General features: G+C 42.7%; 1 protein-coding gene across 1 annotated transcript in view; it reads right to left on the reverse strand.

Annotated features, from left to right (window-relative positions):
• Window positions 1–18866, reverse strand: part of LOC132330796 (BMP/retinoic acid-inducible neural-specific protein 3) — a 187956-nt gene that overhangs the window by 72526 nt on the left and 96564 nt on the right. Inside the window, exons 2-3 of the mRNA XM_059853502.1 lie at window positions 18345–18535; window positions 9371–9561 (exon numbers count right to left, since the gene is read on the reverse strand). Of these exons, the coding sequence (XP_059709485.1) occupies window positions 9371–9561; window positions 18345–18535 (382 nt within the window). The remainder of the gene's footprint in view (window positions 1–9370; window positions 9562–18344; window positions 18536–18866) is intronic.

Below are 18866 nucleotides of genomic sequence, written 5' to 3' on the forward strand. Positions count from 1 at the left end.
TCATCACCTAATTTTACACATCACCTAATTTTACACATTAAGAATTTCAAGAAAAGCTGAAGAAAAAACATGGAATGATTATTCATTTGCCAGACTCCAGATACACTTGGAGAAGATAAAATTAAATTTCCTTGAAAACTTACATAATATTTGGGAGACACCCATATCCTCCATTTGGTGGAGGATTATTATAAATGGATAATTATAAATTAAGGATAAAGGATTAAATTATAAATAAAGGATAATTATTAATTAATATAAATTATTATAAACATTGGAAAACTATGAACTGTTGTAACCATGACAAAAAAAGGGCCTTTTTATTATTTCTTTTCATATACTTTCAATAAAACTCAAAGGAAGAATACCCAAAGCCTATGAAATGCATCAGCTATTCCCTGGGAATTAAAGGGTTAAATTGGGCTACTGGGGAGAGATGATGAAGACAGTTTGATTAATTGGGAAGATGGTAGTTGAGGCTGGCTTGTGGAAATCCTGATCTCAGTGATACCAACATGAAGGAGCAGAAACTTCCTCGACTCACTGCTGTTTATTCCTTGCATAAGGTCAGAACCTCGCCAGGAAAAATCAGAACCATTTTTTTTATTTAGGTCACTGGATTCTGCTACAAAGCCTGTAGAGCAGCTTCCAACCTTTCAGGCATTAAAGATCTGAAAATAATGATCACTCCATAGTGCAGAAAGCCTCCTGGATGAATAATGAAACCTTTCTTAAGCCCAGCTCTGCTTCAGCATGTAGAGGCGTTAGGTGCATTATCTTGTAAGAGATTAAATTATTGTTTTGCTGTCAGACATGCAAATTCTGCTGGAGCTCCGTGCAGTGCAGAAGACAGCAATGATATAACTCTCAGTGCCAGTTAGGTGTGAAGGATTCCCACACAAGGGGTAATTTTTCACACGAAATTAATAGATCAAAGGCGATGATTGCAGATTGAATCATAAACCATTATAACAAAACATGCAAAAATGTATTATGGCCAAAAACTCCCTCAGAAAAATAATATGAAAACTGAAAACTTTCCACAGCCTTTTATTATTCTCTAAGCTGATTTGTTCTGATGCAGAGTCTCTATTGGTCTGAGATATTCTTCCTAATCTGACCTCTGTGCTCATACAAGCTGTTGATACATGCTATCTCCTATTTCTGAGAGCTCAGAGGCAGAGAAATGTTCTATGAATTTTATAGTCCTTGCTTGACATTCTCTGACCTGCTGGCAAGCAGTAGCTGCCAATTAGAGGGTGGAGGACAAGGCAGAGAGCTGAAGTTTCCCAACCCATACACAAGCCAGCCAGAATAAAGATCAAATTGAAATCTGTACAAACCTGAATGCCTCCAAATTCCTGCTGGAATGCTCTAACTGCACTGTTCAATATACTCACTGTGGAGCTCTCAATGCTAAAACCCTTCTCCATCTTCTGGGTTTATTTACTTTAGTTTCACTTTTTTAAGGAGGGAAAAAAGAAAAGAGAGAGAGTATGGAACATTTAAGGAACTGTAGTGTGAATTGTTTATAGGTTTTTTGACAACTGTGATGGCAAGTGTTGTGTGAGCACTGTTAAGGGTTCTCATTTACTTATGTATATTTATAGCCTGCTCAGGGTTTGGCAGTCTTCATCTCCTTGGTTTTTTTTGTTTTTACCCTTCTCTCTTGACTAAACTCATAACTAATCAAAGAGCCCTTCATTTTGTTTTGTTCTGTCATGTAATCTATTCTATCCTATTCTGTTGTTTGGGGGTTTTTTTATTAAGTGGAGAATAGTTACCCAAAATCTTTCCAAAATGCTTATCCAAGCATCTCTATTATGTGCTATTTTATTGTTCTGAAACATCTCATGCTGCATCTCCAGCGAGCTGGAGATGCTGTAACTCCTTGTTCTCGAGACTCCTCTGCAGACTCTGCTGCAAAGGGGACAGAGTGGAGCTGCTTCTGGAGGCTGCTCAGGCTCTTAGGTTGGAAATGAGGGTGTGTGTTCAATTCCCATCTGTCAGAGCTGGGGCAGTTCTCCTCTGTCCATTGGGCAGTTTTCTTTATCTCTCCCACAGCCAATCCTCCCTCCAGGAGATCTCTGCTGTTCATGGGCCATTAATTATTAATTACCTTCTGTCCATGGCCACTGAGTGTCCCTGCAGGGCTGATCAAATTCCACCATCCCGTGGGGAGATGCTCTGCCCAGGGGAGGAGCCAAGCATTCTTACCTGGATCCAATCTGACCTGGGAACAGCACAGCAGCCTTTGCCCACTGAATTCCCAGAGGAGCAGCTTTCTCCTGCCCTGCATTCCCAGAGGGAGAGCAGGCCCATCTCCAGCAGCCCTGGAGCTCCAGAGGAAAACTCTCCCCTTGTGCAGGATCCCTGCTCCAGCAGAACCACAGCTGGCACTGCAGGAGGGCTGAGCCCCCCTGAGATGGGACTGTGCCACCACCCTGAGCCCCCCTGGGATGGGACTGTGCCACCACCCTGAGCCCCCCTGGGATGGGACTGTGCCACCACCCTGAGCCCCCCTGGGATGGGACTGTGCCACCACCCTGAGCCCCCCTGGGATGGGACTGTGCCACCACCCTGAGCCCCCCTGGGATGGGACTGTGCCACCACCCTGAGCCCCCCTGGGATGGGACTGTGCCACCACCCTGAGCCCCCCTGGGATGGGACTGTGCCACCACCCTGAGCCCCCTGGGATGGGACTGTGCCACCACCCTGAGCCCCCCTGGGATGGGACTGTGCCACCACCCTGAGCCCCCCTGGGATGGGACTGTACCACCACCCTGAGCCAGAGGGGGTCAGCTCCTGCTCTGACTCTGGCAGTGTTGTTTTGTACTACTGCATTTTTAATTTTATTTTTATTTTTTCCCTAATAAAGAACTGATATTCTTATTCCCATATCTTTGCCTGAGAGCTTCTTAATTTCAAAATTATGATAATTCATAGGGAGGGGGTTTACATTTCCCATTTCAGGGGAGGCTCCTGCCTTCCTTAGCAGACACCTGTCTGTTCAAACCAAGGCACTCAGACACGTCTCTAAAGAGTGCCTGGTGAAATTTATATTCCATCTCTTTAATGAAATCAATAAATACCTGCTATACAGGACTTTCCAAAACAATGTTTCCAACTGTGATTTTATACTTTAGAGCTGTTCCTGGGCAATTTTTTTTCCCAGTCTTTGGTTCTTTACAAGGTTTGACAGCTGTACAGTCTTAAATTCTACCCACAAACTGAATGGATAAAGTGGGGCCAAGAAGGGTTGGAGATCTGGATTTCAAAAGCTTCCCAAAAACTGGCTGTTTATACAAAACTATGCAACCTGTTGAGATTTAGAACTTGCCAGAAATCTGACAAAAGCTAAAGGTTTTATAGTATTTCAGCATTTCTCCTTTTGAATAGGGCAATTACTTGAATTCATAGAAAAACAGATGCAAATAGGAGGTATAAAGGAAAAAAATTTGAACCAAACAAGCTTTTTCAGACAAAAAAAAAAAAAAAAAAGAAAACAGAAAAAAAAAGTCTGTATTTCAGTCTGAGTTTTGGGGGAGAAATTAATTTCATTACACTTAAGTTTCCTCTCTAACAGCCCACCATGAGTCATTCACGGGTTAATTATAGATAATCAGAGATAGTTACCACCACAACAGAGCCCTGGTCTTTGTAATCTAAACTTCTCAGATAAAACCAAATGCTTGAATCTCTCATAGCAAAGAAAAAAAAAAAAGTAGTTTGGGGAAAGTAAAAAGCAAATTGCACAATAAAATTTAATTGGAATTACAGGGCACGTTCTCAAGGATGTTTATTCTTTCTCACTCAGATGGAATAAATGGGCTGTAAATAGCTGTAAATAGCTGGTGGAAAATTCAATTTATGCATCTGTTCTTCTGTTGCCTCCTGTTCCTTTGTTGCACTGTGGCTGTCCCAGAACTGTTTGGACTCTGCAATAACATCTCTGCTGTACTCACCTGGCCCAGCTCCCACAGAAGGAGGTGTATTCTGGGATGGAGGACAATATCCTCCAAGAGACACCCATGGAACAGCCTCACTCCATTAATGACAATGCTCTAACATAACTGTGTTTATAATTTTGCAGAATGCAGTGAGACTATTCAATAATATTTAACTTTCCGTGCAGCCAAGGTGGTTTTTATGTTTTTATGTTTAGGTTCTGCACAACTGTTTGGACTCGTTGCAGAAGTTTGTTAGGGACAGTGCTGGAATTGTAGCAAACTGGAATTGGGGCCATCTGAGAGCTGGGGTCCAGGAAGCAGGGTGAAATCCAGATGTGCAGAAACCCAGATGCTGGTGGCACAGCCCTCTGCCACCCACCCACCACCACAAAAATCTCTAATGTGCTGGTAGGAACATGGCCACACCGCCCAGGCCAGCTCAGCAGGGTCATTCTGCCAGCAGGCAGTGACAGGACATGGGGAAAAATGCTGCCTTTATCATCTGTTAAACAGCACTTGATCTGCATTCTGCTGCCTTTATTTGCATTCTGCTCCCACAGCTGGGCAGGGCTTTATCAGACAAGAGCCCCATCACCCTAATAGGTTGTTAATAAGGAGAACCAACAGCCATAGTGCAGTTGAAGAGAGGTTTTGGTAGGAAAATGCCTCCAAAATGAGCATGCCAAGGAAGGGATGTTGGACGTGTCATATTTCAAACACAACAGGCTGTATGATCATGTAAATGTTATGCAAATGAGACACAGCCCTCAGGCACCTGGTGAGCTTCCAGAGAGGCCCTGGAGGCTCCAAACTGTTGATTTAGCACATGAGCCTGAGCACTTGCACTGAAATGCATGTGCTAAAATCACATTGAAAGAATGTATGTGTCGGGGACTTTGGAATCTGTTAAATATTGATACAAGCTATGGGCTCTTCCCATGGACATTTTGATTTCCAGTCAGAAAATGTTGCCACGGGACGATGTTACCTCTTTTAATGTGGAATATGCAATGGATTGTCTGCATGATTAATGCAAAGCCTCCATCAGCAGCAGCCTCAACCTACTTTTAAGGATTCATGGGCAGCAGAAGAAACAAAAAAATTGCAAGAAAGGACACAGAATTAATGTAATCATTTGTTTAGAAGATACGTCACGCGTGGATAAAAAATATCTCTTTTTTTAGGAGAAAATATGCAATTTTTTTTCCTAGAAATAGAAAGAAAAAGAGGTGTGAGAGTGATGTGGTCTAACCTGAAAAGGGATGCTTATACCAATCTGGGGGAAAAAAGAAGGAACACGCATTGGCTTTGTTTGTGGGGGGTTGTGTGGTTTTGGAGGAAGGAAACTGTGTTTGTAATCTCTCTTCTCAAATAATATTTTAGAGGTGTCCCAGACATCAAGAGAGCAGCCTCTGAGGGTTACAATCAGAAAACGTGTAGGTGTGCAAGGAGTTGTGCTATTTTTTCCTAACTCCTGCTGCAGTTTCAGATTGCCCATCATCACAGGAAATGTGACAAACAATAAGTCAAATAGCAAAGCAAATTATTCCCCTTCATTTAGAAGCCCCAAACTCCAGGAACTTTAGTGGCAGATTTTATTTGTGCACCAGAGTGCTCTGATTTAACTGCAAATGTCAGGGCTTCTGATTTGTGTTTTAAGTCTTTTCTGTTCCATATCATAATTTTGTTTGGTTGGTTTATTCAGACATGCATTCCCAAGAGGGTAGTTATGTTCTTCCTAGTAAGAGCATGAGTTATATGAAACATTTTTGGTACTCTCAGCTCTCTCTTCCTAAAATAGAAACTCTTGTTAGTATGGTAGAGCCTAGAGTACTGCATATGAAAAAGCCACCCAAAATGAATAAAAAATGACAGTATCACACACTAACTAGGTCCTGAGCATGATTCTGTTGTTGTTGTTGTTGTTGCTAATCAGCAATCAAAAATGACTGCTGGGAAAACTTCTAATATTACTTCAGGACTTTAGGGATTTCTCAACCAACCCATTGCAATACCTTTATCTTGGATTTCTTTGATGCTGGTCAAAAGGGAGTTATGCCAAGCTGTGAGACCTTTCCTTGGGCTCCTTTGGCAAATCCATCCAAAAGAGGAAGGCTTTGAGCAGAGCTGTGGTGAGCACACCAGAGAGGGGAGATGCTGGTGTTGGAAATGATACAGTTTTAACATTTTTACCTAACATTGGTCCGGGGGGTTTGTTTGTCTTTTCCCAAGGGAAAGGAATTAAAGTTTCTTTTTAAAAGACTCTGTTGCCTGGGTAAGTCCTGATGATTTAACATCTGCAGCCTGGGAGCAGCACATGAGGATCTAGTAAGCATTGAAGGTGAAGGAATCAATACCCACAGAAACCCAAATATTGAGAATTGTGTAATTTGGGACCAATGAACATCAAACCAATGAATTTCTCTGGTTTTTGTCTATATAAGTCTGTGAAAAGTCTGGTAAAGAGCCATGTGTGATGGAATTATTTACTCTGCAACACGTGGATGAATTTAGTTTTGTTCCAAGACAGCATCCTGTCCAGAATAAAGTAATGCTTTAATTCTCCAGAACAAAGTAATGCCTTAACTCTCTAACACTGAAAGTGATGTTTCAGGGCTTTTGTATTTCCCACAGTTTTGGTGACACTGGGACTTGGAAAGCTGCTCAGGAATCTGGTGTAACAAGCACTGGGGTCACTCCTCCCTGCAGCAGCACAGGAGGGGGGGCTCTGAGTGTCACCCTGGTACCCAAGTCCTTCAGGGTGCCACTTCTCCCAAGCCAACCCTCAAGCTGGGACAGAGATCTGGTCCAGCAGCTGTACGGAAAGTACTCTAACTCAGGTGTCAGTATATATCTGATTGAAGATTAATGAATAACCTTCAAATGTGCTACTTACACCCTGGATCTAAAACTTTACTTGATGGTTTTCCAATTTAAAAACAGCAGTCTTTCAAAAAACCTGTGCATATAGAACAAAAAAAAAAAAAAAAAAAAAAAAAAAAAAAAAAAAGCCTTCCTTGGCTGTTTTTGTACTCCTGCATTTCAACAGAAACAGGTTTTTTGTTCAATTAAGAGTTCTGACAGCAGAAATTTGTCTTGCAAATGTTCCCAGCCTCTCAATGAAAGTGGTGAGAGAAGCCAGGCTTTCATTTATCAGCACTGGTGCATCTGATGTGAGAACCATTTCCTGGAGGCTCCTGCTGCCAATTAACCAAATCAGATTTGCTGGTGGACTAACACTTGGTTTGCATCCACTTCAGCAGGAGGCTGGAGAGGAAGCTTTCATTTGTAGTGGTTGTAGAAATCTTGGGACATGCAGAAGGTCACTCTGTAAATTGTAGGCTGGCAGGGTTGAATTTTGCATTGGGGCACAAATTTTCTTAAAAATATTTCAGTGGCCAGAAAGGGCAGATTTCTTTCAGGCAGTGTTTTGTCTCTGCATTTCTGTGTTCTGCCACTGGTTGCAGTCACCAATTATCTTCACATGGAAGGAATTTTTGCATGTGGAGGGGCCTAGTTTCAAGGGTTGCTGTCCATCTACATAATGAAGTCAGGTTGTGAAAGTAGGTCACATCTGAGGGATGGGTGGTACCATGGTCTGCAGCAAGGATCAGACAATTCAACCATTAAGCTTGAAAAGTCCTCCAAGAACGTCAACCTTCAAATCACTCTGTCAATCAATCCACATCTCATCCACTCACTTCTTGAACATCTCCAAGGATGGGGACTCCACCACTGCCCTGGAGAGCCTCTTCCAATGCCTCACCACGCTTTAAGGGCAGCAATTGTTCCTAAAATCCATCCTGAACCTACCCTGGAACAACCTGAGGCCGTTTCCCCTTGTCCATCAGTAGCTGCTTGGGAGAAGACTCCAATCCCACTTTGCCACAACCTCCAAGACCGGGTGATGAGATGGACAGCCTCAACAAAACCTGGGTTTGTTCTGCTGCATTCTCAGCTCATCTCTGGCACCAGCAGATGGCCAGCCCTGAGCTGGGCTGAGCTAGCTGCCATGGCACCACTCCAGGATGGATGGGACCTTGGGAATATCCTCCAGGGACAAGCAGCCAAACAGAACATGTGCCCTGGAGCTACAAATTCTGGTTGTGTCCTTCTCCCAGTAGCCACTTCCAAGGAAGTAAATTTATATTTGCTTGAGTGACAGCTAAGGCAGTTGGGAATTGTATCTGGTTTCAGGTGCCTTTAAGGAAGATCTTGGTTACCAGTGGAAGGATCCAATGAGCAGAAAGAATCCTAAATCACATCTTGCATTAAGAGCTTCACAATTACTGCACATTCAACTGCAAGTTACAATTTTGTTTCCCCTTCAAAGCTGGAAATAAACTGGGAGACGATATTTCAAATGAGTAACGTAAGACTAGAGATCTCCTCAGGAGAGCATTGTTGCTCTGTGTCCTACCCGGGACACTGATCTTGGCCAAATATCCTCCAGAGCTAGGAGTGAGCAGCAGCAGTCAGCACAGAGGGTGCTTTGACTGACAAACTGTGCTAGAACTACTCCCTAACAGAAAATGACACATCTCCATCAAACTGCAGAGCCAAGAGCTCCAAGCTGTTCCAAAGGTAATTTTAAAAGAAAAGGAATTCAAGCACGGGAGTACAATATCTAAAATAAATAAATAAATAAATAAATAAATAAATAAATAAAATATGCATGAGAAGTATAAATTGGCCTGTAAATGGAGGTACTGATCACACATGTTCATGAGGTTGTCCCAATGACCAAACACTTCTATAAACACTTCTGTACCAATTATTCATCACTAATATCTCTAGCACATCTTTAGACTCTCTGCCAGGTCAGCACCTCCCTTATAAATCAAACTCTTTGATTCGGGATAAAAAAAGAGAATAAAACTGATTATTCTGCTAACAATTACCAATCAAACCACACTTCCTGAGGAGCTGGTGAAGCTGGGATCTCCCCTGGAGGTGCGCCCTGGAGCTGTCCTGTGGTGGTGTTTGTGAGGGTCCCCAGGACGAGGTGAGAGATGAGAATTTGACTCCATGTTCTCAGAAGGCTGAGAACAGCCTACATATTATTTTATGATATCTATTATATTAAAAGAATGCTATGATATATATTACATTAAAAGAATGCTATACTAAAACTATACTAAAGAAAGGAAAGGATACACCAGAAGGATAAACAAGAATGATTATGAAAGCGCCTGACTGACTCCTCAGTCTGACACAGCTGGCTGAGATTGGTCATTAATTTAAAACAATTCACACGGAACCAATCAAAGATGCACCTGATGGTAAGCGATCTCCAGACCACACTCCAAAGCAACCAGATAATTCTTGTTTTCCTTCTTTTCTGAGGCCTCTCAGCTTCCCAGGAGAAAACCCTGGGCAGAGAGGATTTTCAGAAGACGTGACGGTGCCGCTGTCCCTACCTTGATGGCAGTGGAGGCGATCTGGATGTGGTGCAGCCGGCGCAGGGTGCTGTCCCTGTCGATGAAGTAGGAGGCTGCCAGCTGGTGCAGGGTCTCCAGGGTCACCACAGAGCTGTTGGCACTGGGGTCGCTCCCTTCTGACCTCTTGCTCAGCTTCCGTTTGTCCACAAAAATTGTGAGCGACTCCTCTCCTGGGCAGGGAGAGAGAAGCCCCAGCAGGCATCAGTACAGAGATTTTGTAAACATTCAACTGGAAGAACATACAAAATATGTTTATTCCCAAGGTCACTTAATACAGTCTTTCTGTAGTGTTCTGTGTTGGCATAAAAGAAAATGAAACCAGTGTAATACTTGAGGTGTTTGTTTGTTTCCTTCTCTCATAGCTGATTTTAGAAGAAAGGCACCTTGTTACACCTTGTTGTGAGCAACCATGTGCTTTCTAATCAATTCAGCAGTGCCTGAAATCTGATAGAACAGTTGCCTTGAAACAAGTTTCTGCAACTGAAAAATGTGGGGGTTTCAGAAAATTGGTGTTTTTCCAAAAGAAAATAGAAGCTCCGGCACCTTGTGTTGTGGATTTCTCACTTCCTATCTCTTTGTAGAGACATGGATAAATACTGTTGAATTCAAAAATTTTAATTTCTGTAAGATTATTGAAACCCAAAATCTGACTTGCTTAACTGAGTGAGTTCTTAAGAGCATTTTCAGAACACACCTACCAATACTGTCAAACTTTCCATGTTTATCATGTAGTTCATGGATATATTCTCCTGTGTTTCAGGCTAAGCAAGAATTCATTCATTTAGTAGAGTGTTTAGGCAAAACCCTTTACATCACAAAACAAATTAGAAAAGCAATTTCTGGACCCACTATTTTCTTCTGTGCAATTTATGTCCAAAATAAATTGGACAGAAGTAAATTTCCTCACTCTCTGAGCATGTGTTTGGTAACTTGCATCTTTCAGCATTTAGCTCAACAATTGATTAATAATGTCAGTCTACCTGGATTTTAGGTGCTGAACAACTCCACTGTGTGCCTTTTCCTAGTTCCTGGAAAGGAAGTTACCCTGCTAAGGTCTGCCTTGCCACTTGTGCTACTTTCACTGCTCACCCATCTGCTGCAGTGGCACCGAGCCCATGCAAAGGATGCCTACTTCAGATGGGATTATGTGCCAAAAAGTAATAGCTGTAGGATAAAAATCTAGGATGAAAACATGACATCATCTTCAAAGGGAGCTAATCTTGGTGGTGAGCAATGCTAAGTGAGGAACGTGTGCCTCTGTGCAGGAGATCACCTCTGCTGGCAAAGTCTGACTCACAAAATTTGTCTTTGGTTAACACGAGCACACTCCTTGCTCCCCAATATACACTGTGTGTTTCCCAATCTCTCAGAAATTCAGAGGACAGACAAGCCCTTCAGACCTTACACAGGTAAAACTTGCATTATACGGCAGCTTTTTATGTAATTGGACTTGCAGGGCTTGTCCAGAATATTCCTTTTGTCCTGGGAGGGACAGGTGCCTGTTCCAGCTGGAGCTAACCTCAGTTTCCACCACTACATTTATGCTTCTCCTCCTACAGTTTCCTAATGGATCATTATTTTGTGCATGAAGTCATAAATGCAGGGATTAATTGCCTGAAGCTCCAAAGAACCAGGAATTAGCACAGCCTCCTTAAGTACCAGGATTTCCCCACCCAATTATTTCATCTTTCTGCTGTAATATGTGGACAAAGGTTCACAACTGCAGTGAGGAGGGAACTGGGAAAGCACAGCAGACTCTAATGACCTGTCCCCTGAGAGACATCTGCCATCAGAACCTGTTCTGGGTTCCAGCTGTGCTGGCATTCAGTATGCCCATGCAATAAAACCTGACTTGTCACAACCTGCCATGTGACTCCAGCCACAACAAAAGATGTTTCTGGGATCAGAAGCAATGGAGTGGGCTGAGGTTTGAGCCAGGGATCCTGGGCTTTGTGCAGCTGTTTCTGAAGCGACAAGGAAATGGTTTAGAACAGATTTTAGGAAGGAATTGTTCCCTGTGAGGGTGGTGAGGCCCTGGCACAGGGTGCCCAGAGAAGCTGTGGCTGCCCCTGGATCCCTGGAAGTGCCCAAGGCCAGGCTGGATGGGGTTTGGAGCAACCCAGTCCAAGGATGCCTTCCAGTCCAGACCATGCCATGGTTCTGTGGTATCAGAGAAGACAACAGCATAACTCAGAGGGTGAATATTGTGCCAGCAACCAGTTCAGGCTGCATAGATTAGGTGCAAAATTTTTCTAGGAGCTTTCTCTCCATGCTTTCCCCTTTTCCAGAGGTCTGAGGTAGTTTATTTAGGTTAAAGTGGCTTTTGCAAGGTCAACCACCTCTCCACTGAAAATATAATGAATTGTAAGGGCAAAGAAAACAAGGACTTAAAGCTGCAGAAAATCTCTGGGAAAGATTAAAAAAAAATTTTTTTTAGGTTCTTTGTGTTTCATTATCACAAATTATATTATTATTTAAGCAGAGCTTGTTGAGTTTTGTTCACTAAAAAAATCTCAGGCATTTTCCAGTTCCCTGCTCTCCAGGAGCAGACAGCAAAACTGTAAAAACTCCCATTTCAAAAACAATCAAATAAACAAACAAACCTTGGAAAGGGCTGCGTGTTGTGATGTTTTTCTTTGATTAGAACCTCTCAGGAAAGGAATGTTTGGACCACGTCAGAGTTATCACATCATCCTATTTGCCTCATTCTGCCTGACTCCACACTTTCCATGGCAGTGGCTGCTGGCTGTGTTCTGGCTGGCAGGACCCCTGACACCCCCAGCCCTGCAGGCTCTGTCCCTGATGCCTCAGGCTTTAGCTTTTGTTTTTTTCAGGTTCTGTGCTGCTTTAGTGTGTTGTTCTGAGCTTCATATCAAGGGATAGTAGCTTCACAGAGCAGGGAGACAAAACATTTCCTGCTCCAGCTGGGGACCACGGACAAATGATCCAAAATCTCAGCCCAAGAGCACAAACAAAGTGGGCTGAAGAGAGAAAAACAAGCAGGGTGGGACTGCCTGGGCTAAAGCTGGAATTGGGCAATGAACTCCAAGATGCAAATGGAGCAGAACTGATAAAAGTGAGAGAACCCATGAGCAGTTGAGCATTTTGGGACCATTTTGGTTCATCTTGGGTGCAGCCCTGGCTGGGCTCTTGCGCTGCCCAAGGTGGATCCATTGAGGCCTTTTAATAAATCCCTGCTTTACTCTTTAACTCTGCCCAGCTTCTGTTCTAGGTCAGCCCACTCAAGGCATCATCCCCACACCCTGACAGATATGTCTGGGTTTTCATTCTCTGTAACCAGACTGAAAGGACTTTGAATGCTTTCGTGGCATCTCACACAAGAGGTGTCTGTATCACACATCCTTGCTCATCCCTGGCATTCCCAGGCACTGTGCTACCAGCAGGTGCCATCAGGGCCAGCTCAAAAATATTTGCTGCCCAAAAGACTTTTCACAGAGTTTTTCATCTGTCAGAGCTGATTGAGCTCTTCTAGAAAACCTGGACTCCTCTCTGCATTGGTGCTTAGGCACCCCTGTCCCTGCAGAACTCTGAAAGGGCTCCCTTCAGCACCCAGAGCTCCAGGCTTTGGGAAGTAACACTGCCAACTCAGATTTGGGGAAGGCAATTTGAGTTTTAAGTTTATTTGGAGAAAATTAAACCCATGCCAAAAGAGACTGTTTTGTCACATTGAAAACATGGAGGAATCTTGTTTTTCACTGGTTACTGTCTGCCACCATAAAACAGGCTAAGACATCCAAGCATCAGCTAAAAACAAGTGTGATTTAGAAAACAAGGTGATGAATTTTAAGAATTGAAAAGGAGTAATGACAGTGAACATTTATAAAACATGATTATTCAGCATCAAATCCTCCCAGCTGTGCTTTTCACAAGCTCTGAAAGAAGCATTTGCTCTCCTCCTCATAATTCAAGAGACACTAAACTTCACTTTCTCAGGTTTAAAGGAAATAGCACGGAAACACAGAATTATGCTCACAAAACAATTCCACATAGCCCAACTGGGTGGTTCAAGGAGCTCTCAGTCACTACAGGGATGTTTTATTGCCATGTGGGGGCTGTCCCTGACAGAATGTCCCTGCAGGGGCAGGGGACTGATGTTCATGCTCTTCACTGACCTTGCCACAGTGTCCACTCCTGTCCCCACCAGCCCTGGAATATGCAAGCTTATAATTTAACTTCTATTTTTAATTCTTGCCAGGTTTACAGGAACATATTGTCCATGATGTATATTTATAAATTCAACTAGGTCCCAACAACACATACTGTTAAAATAAAATAAAATAAAGTATATAGAAATTTACCCAGATATACAGCCTGTCTGTGACCATTTAGATGTAAGGCTCCTAAATACAGATGGCATTCAGAAATTAGAAATTAATTTTGCCTTTGTCTTAAAAGCATATTCAGGAATTATTGAAATTATTTAAATTATTAATTATTTAAACTAATAATGCAAATCCCCATCAACATGGTGGAATTGGAATAATGCTGTAACAACTGTAACTAAATATAACCAGGAGTAAATCTATTTTTTTAGTATACAACCACACATATTCACAGGATTTAAATAGTTAGTGCTATTTTCTTCCTCAGTTGTTGAGAGGCTGTTTGCCTGTACCCACATCTTTGGAAAAATAAGGGGTTGTAGGCCTTGATGTTCCATATTTTCATTGTAGACTGGGAAGTGGTAGGAAAAGGCAGTGATCCAAGCAGTTCCCATCACTTCATGTCAGAGAGAGAGGAAATAGGATTAAAAGGACAGCACTCCAAGGTAGCCACAGCTGAGCATAACCCACAGATGCCTACTGAGAGCCCTCTCTTCTCACTCAGGAGTGAAGGTCTTTGGTCCATGAACTCCTCAAAGGTTTCTGATTAAATAAAATACCTCAGCTACTACCTAAATAACTTCACCTAAATAAATACACCAGTTACTACCAGCTAGTGGAAAATCTGTTCCTGTCTGGATCACCAAAGGCACCATTAGGGTTTTATCAGGTCATTTTCCCAAACTAAAGCAGATGCTGATGGAAATGCACAGGCTCAAAAACTATATAAATTAATGTCAGGCCAGATATGGTATCATTTCCATGGTTCAAGTGAATAACAGTGCACGGTAATTCTATACAGACCATCTGTTTAAGGATTTAAATTTTTTCTTCATTAAGTAAACGGGAGAGGAAAGAAAGTTAATGTGTTTTGTGCTTTTTTTTTTTTTTTGTCCCCTTAGGTTCCATAACCTTAAATTCTGAGGGATTAACATACCCAGATTGGGGGGGAGGGGGGGGGAGTGGCGTTTGCAAATCCGATGCGAAATTTTCAAGTTTCTTTCTCACATCAGTCATTTGAGACTGTGCCCTCCTTCCCTTCTTTGCCAATAGTTTGTGTCTTACCTTGAGAGAGTGCTATGGAAAGCAAAGGTGGTATGAGCAGTTAGTGCAAGCGCTAATAAATCCTTCAGAACCTATTGAGATTCGCTGTTTTGCACCACCTGACAATTTCCCCCGTCTCTGCAGGCAGAGTAATTCGCAGCTCCGGGGGAATGTCAATGAGGGGCAGAAAAGCTGGGAAAGTAAAGGTGTAACCATCACTTTCGCAGGGCTGTAATCCGCGGAGAGAGGTTGGGGCCGAGCTGATCTACCCACACCTGTTCAGACTGTCTGCTTTAAAGACGAAACTACCTCTTTTCCTTCCCATTCACCAAGCCTTCAACAACATCAAGGGCTATTTCCTGACCCGGAGCGCTGAATGGATTGATGGTCTGGTAATGAACACCTTGAGCAAAGATGACTGACAGTAGCAGTAAAAATAAATCGACCTGGAAAGTTTCAGGTGACCACTTAGGCAGTTGCCTAACGAGGTTCTGGTTTCACAAGAGGCTTTGGCATTGTCCTGAAAACTGGTTTATTCGGAGCAGTTTGCAGGTGCAAGGAGCTAATTCTTGCAAAACCTGCTGTCTTCATCTTGCAAAGCGCCCAAATCAGCCTCACTTCACCCAAACGCCTGGAACGAGAGCCACGCATTGTGCTGTGCTAATTATCCTCATCACCAACTCTATTGCTTTGCTAAATGGCCTTTTCTGCAGGAACAGCATTAAAGGGAATGTCTTTAAAGCGGGAGGGATTCGGTTTTGTCCTCCTACATCCATCCCACAGATTCCCAACATCCTCCAGCTCCGAAGCTCACATCTGGATTTTTGCAATGCTTTAAAGTGTAGCTCCAGCAAACTGCACCGTCATTGCATGATGTTGTGGACGGGCAGAAGAGGAAAGTATAAAAGCAAAACAAAAAAGTATAAATGCAAGAAGGAGGGAAAGTCACAGCGAGTGCTCAGTCTGCTGGGTCACACAGGGTCCTTCGATCCTGCAGCTCATTATGGACTTTGGGCTTGTGGCACAAGGAGATAAAATTTCCATGAGAAATAAAAGCAGTGAGAAATGTCACTTTCCACATTATCTTATGGCAGCAAGAAATATAGAACTTTTGTCCCTCGGTTCTCATTTCTGGGTGCCCTTGAGGAGTGTATTCCTGTGTTTGTGAATAAAGGCTAGGGAATGTTTCACAAACAACCATGTGCAAGGGTTCCCTTTATGCTCAAAAAGGGATCTGTATGGAAACCAAACGGTCACAGAGGCACACAAATCTTATCACAGCATGGTTCACTTGCCAAGTTTTCCTTTCTGTCCATGAATACAGATGATTGGGGATTCATTAGATAAAAGTGCTGTGCATGCTCCGTTTGGTCTTCTGCTTTTAACAAGCTACATAAGTGACAAGCTTTCACAATAAAACAACTTGTAATTAAAGGGAAAGTACTGATACGTTATTAAAATAATAAAAAAAATCTAATTATGTGTTAATCAAATATGGACAAGCATCTGTGGGCATCCCCATTCAATCCAGCCTGAAAATGAGAACTAACACATCCAGGAAAGTATGGGTTTATTAGCTACCTCATGAAAGCTTTCTTAGAAATTACTAATTCTCTGTAATTATTGTAATTGAACCAATTTTTCAAAGTATTCAGCACCCATCCAGTGATAATGGAAGGCAGCAGGTGTGCCTCAAATCATGCCTAAAAATTGAGACTAGGGACCTAAATCAAACCCCAAGTTAATATGAAAACTCCCTTTTACTTCATTAAGCAGTGACAGAGCCCAAAAGTCAACACTGTCTCCCTCTGAGTGAAAATTTGGGCAAGGCTGGGGCAGCTACTGCCTTTTAGAGCCTTTCTGAGGTGAGAAAATGGTACCCTGCCTCAGCTCCCCTGCAGCAAATCCTGAGGCTTTGGGGAGAGTACTGAAGGTCTAAGCTAGAATTTTCAAATGTCCTCCAAGGAAATGCCATGAAGTTTGCGTTTTTCTCAGGTCCAGACCTCCTGAAGGTTGTCAGCTCCGTGGCTCTGTGGTGATCAGTGTGATGCTGCTGCTTTGAATGTAAGGATCAGCTGTGGTCATGTCAGACTGTTTTCCTAGGGCTGCTAGATCCAGTTTCACTTTGACAATGAATTTCATCACATGGCTGAGGAGCTACTGCTATTTACATTAGTTAATAATTAACAGATAGGTAGCAGTACTGAAAAATTATTTTTACCACTGGATGATCCTCGAAGTGGGATGCATGCTGCAGCCAAAGCTTTAGTTCTTATGCTTTATATTTTAAGAAACATTTTCTTTCTCTTCAGCATTTAGTTTTCCTATTCAAATGTGCCATGTGCTCCATACTCAAGAAATCAGTCATTTATAAGCATGTTTGCATGGAAAAATGTTCAAAGTAATTAAGAGAAATTCAGGGATTTTTGTCACAAATTGCTGGTCAACACACATAAATTGTTCTTCAAATTCTAGTGGTAACTCCGCAGAGGTACTAGTTCCCAAAATAATGATAGAAATTAGCTCTTAATTTTTTAAAATAACTAGAGCAAGACAGAAATTCCTCTTGTTTCTAGGGTGGTCTGCTTCAAAAGGAAGCCACTGTGAGCCATTTGGGTTGTTACAGATCTCAGCTATCAGCCAAGAGATACTAGGAGGGCTCTCATTTCCTTTGCAAATGGCTAGGATTCAGTTATGAAAGGTATTTAAAAGAACCATTCCTCAGGTGAATAAAGGATTTCGACAAGCCTGTCCTGCTGGAAGGACACTCAATCACCAGAATTATCTTTAATATTATCACCCATGATGGGATAGAGCTGCATTTCTAAAATGTCAGTTCATTGTGTAATGCCTGGATGGGTAATCACAGGTACTAATTATCTTTCATTTGGAACAATTTATGCTCTCCTTTGAACATTAGGCCTCTTCACTGGATTTCTTCAATCCATCTGGTGACTGGATCCCGATTATCCATGGGGCTACCCTTTCCAGATTAGTCTGGGGGGACTGAAAAATGCAGATTCCATTGAGTTAATGGGAATGCCATAGCAAAACCTCATCATCCCATTTTGAAAATGCAGTCCCACTGGTTAAGTGCAAACTAATTCTAAAAAGGACAGAGTGACAATATAGGGATTTTCCAACAAAGTAGTTTAAAAGTCTCAAAAATTAAAAGATTTTTGGAAATACTTGTTACTGGTTTTCTGACTGCATTGCAATGGACCCTGATATTTCTGTAAGGTGTTATTATGTTAATTACAGGGACCATTTACAGAAAAAAAGTCACTCTCTTTAATGACCTCAGTGCAGAGAAAGACCCCCAAGAGACATGGGGCAGCACAGCAGGAGCTCAGGTAAAGCACCCCCATTTTTGCAACTGGATTTCTTCTCTTCTTCTGCACAGAATTCTATACCCAGCACCAATAAAGAGAAGGAGTCCCAAGAGTGGGCAAAACCTGCTTCCACCGCGAGTGTTGCCCATCCTGGCGGCTCGGAGGAGGAACAGATGTGACCAGAACTCTACCCCCACCAAGCTCACCCCCAACGTTCCCATGAATTCACCCTACCTCCCAGGGTAGCTGAGAGCAGGAAATGTGTCCCATATTTCTTGATGAGGTTTTCTGTGATCTGCTGGAGTGTCGGGCGCCGTCCCAGCAGCCTTATGTTGCGGAAGAACTCGGGGGCCAGTGGCAGTGGGGAGCCAAGGAAATTTCTTCTTTCCACAGCAAGATTGCTTACTTTCCAGCGGCCAAACTCTCTGTGAAAACAAAGCAGTTCTCATTCAGAAATGTGTCATTCAGACAAATGTCCTTCATTTGCAAACGACTCTGCTCTGCTGGGTAGCTGGGGGCGACTCGCTGGGAATTACAACGGGCCTTGACAGGGATACTCTGTCATGTTTCATGGACAGGACAAGCAACAAGGGTTATTTATTAGAGGTGGGAAAAGTACTCCATAATAAAATAATTGTTGGGGAAGGAATAAATAAAAACTAAGCCACTAAAGTTGCTGCAGCTCCCGTTGGTTTTGTGTGGCCCCTGATGTGAATAGAGCTCTAAAACAGCCCAGTTTGGTGGAAACTGAAATTA

This window comes from Haemorhous mexicanus, chromosome 9 (genome assembly GCF_027477595.1).
Source record: "Haemorhous mexicanus isolate bHaeMex1 chromosome 9, bHaeMex1.pri, whole genome shotgun sequence".
In the NCBI taxonomy this organism is placed as follows: Eukaryota; Metazoa; Chordata; class Aves; order Passeriformes; family Fringillidae; genus Haemorhous; species Haemorhous mexicanus.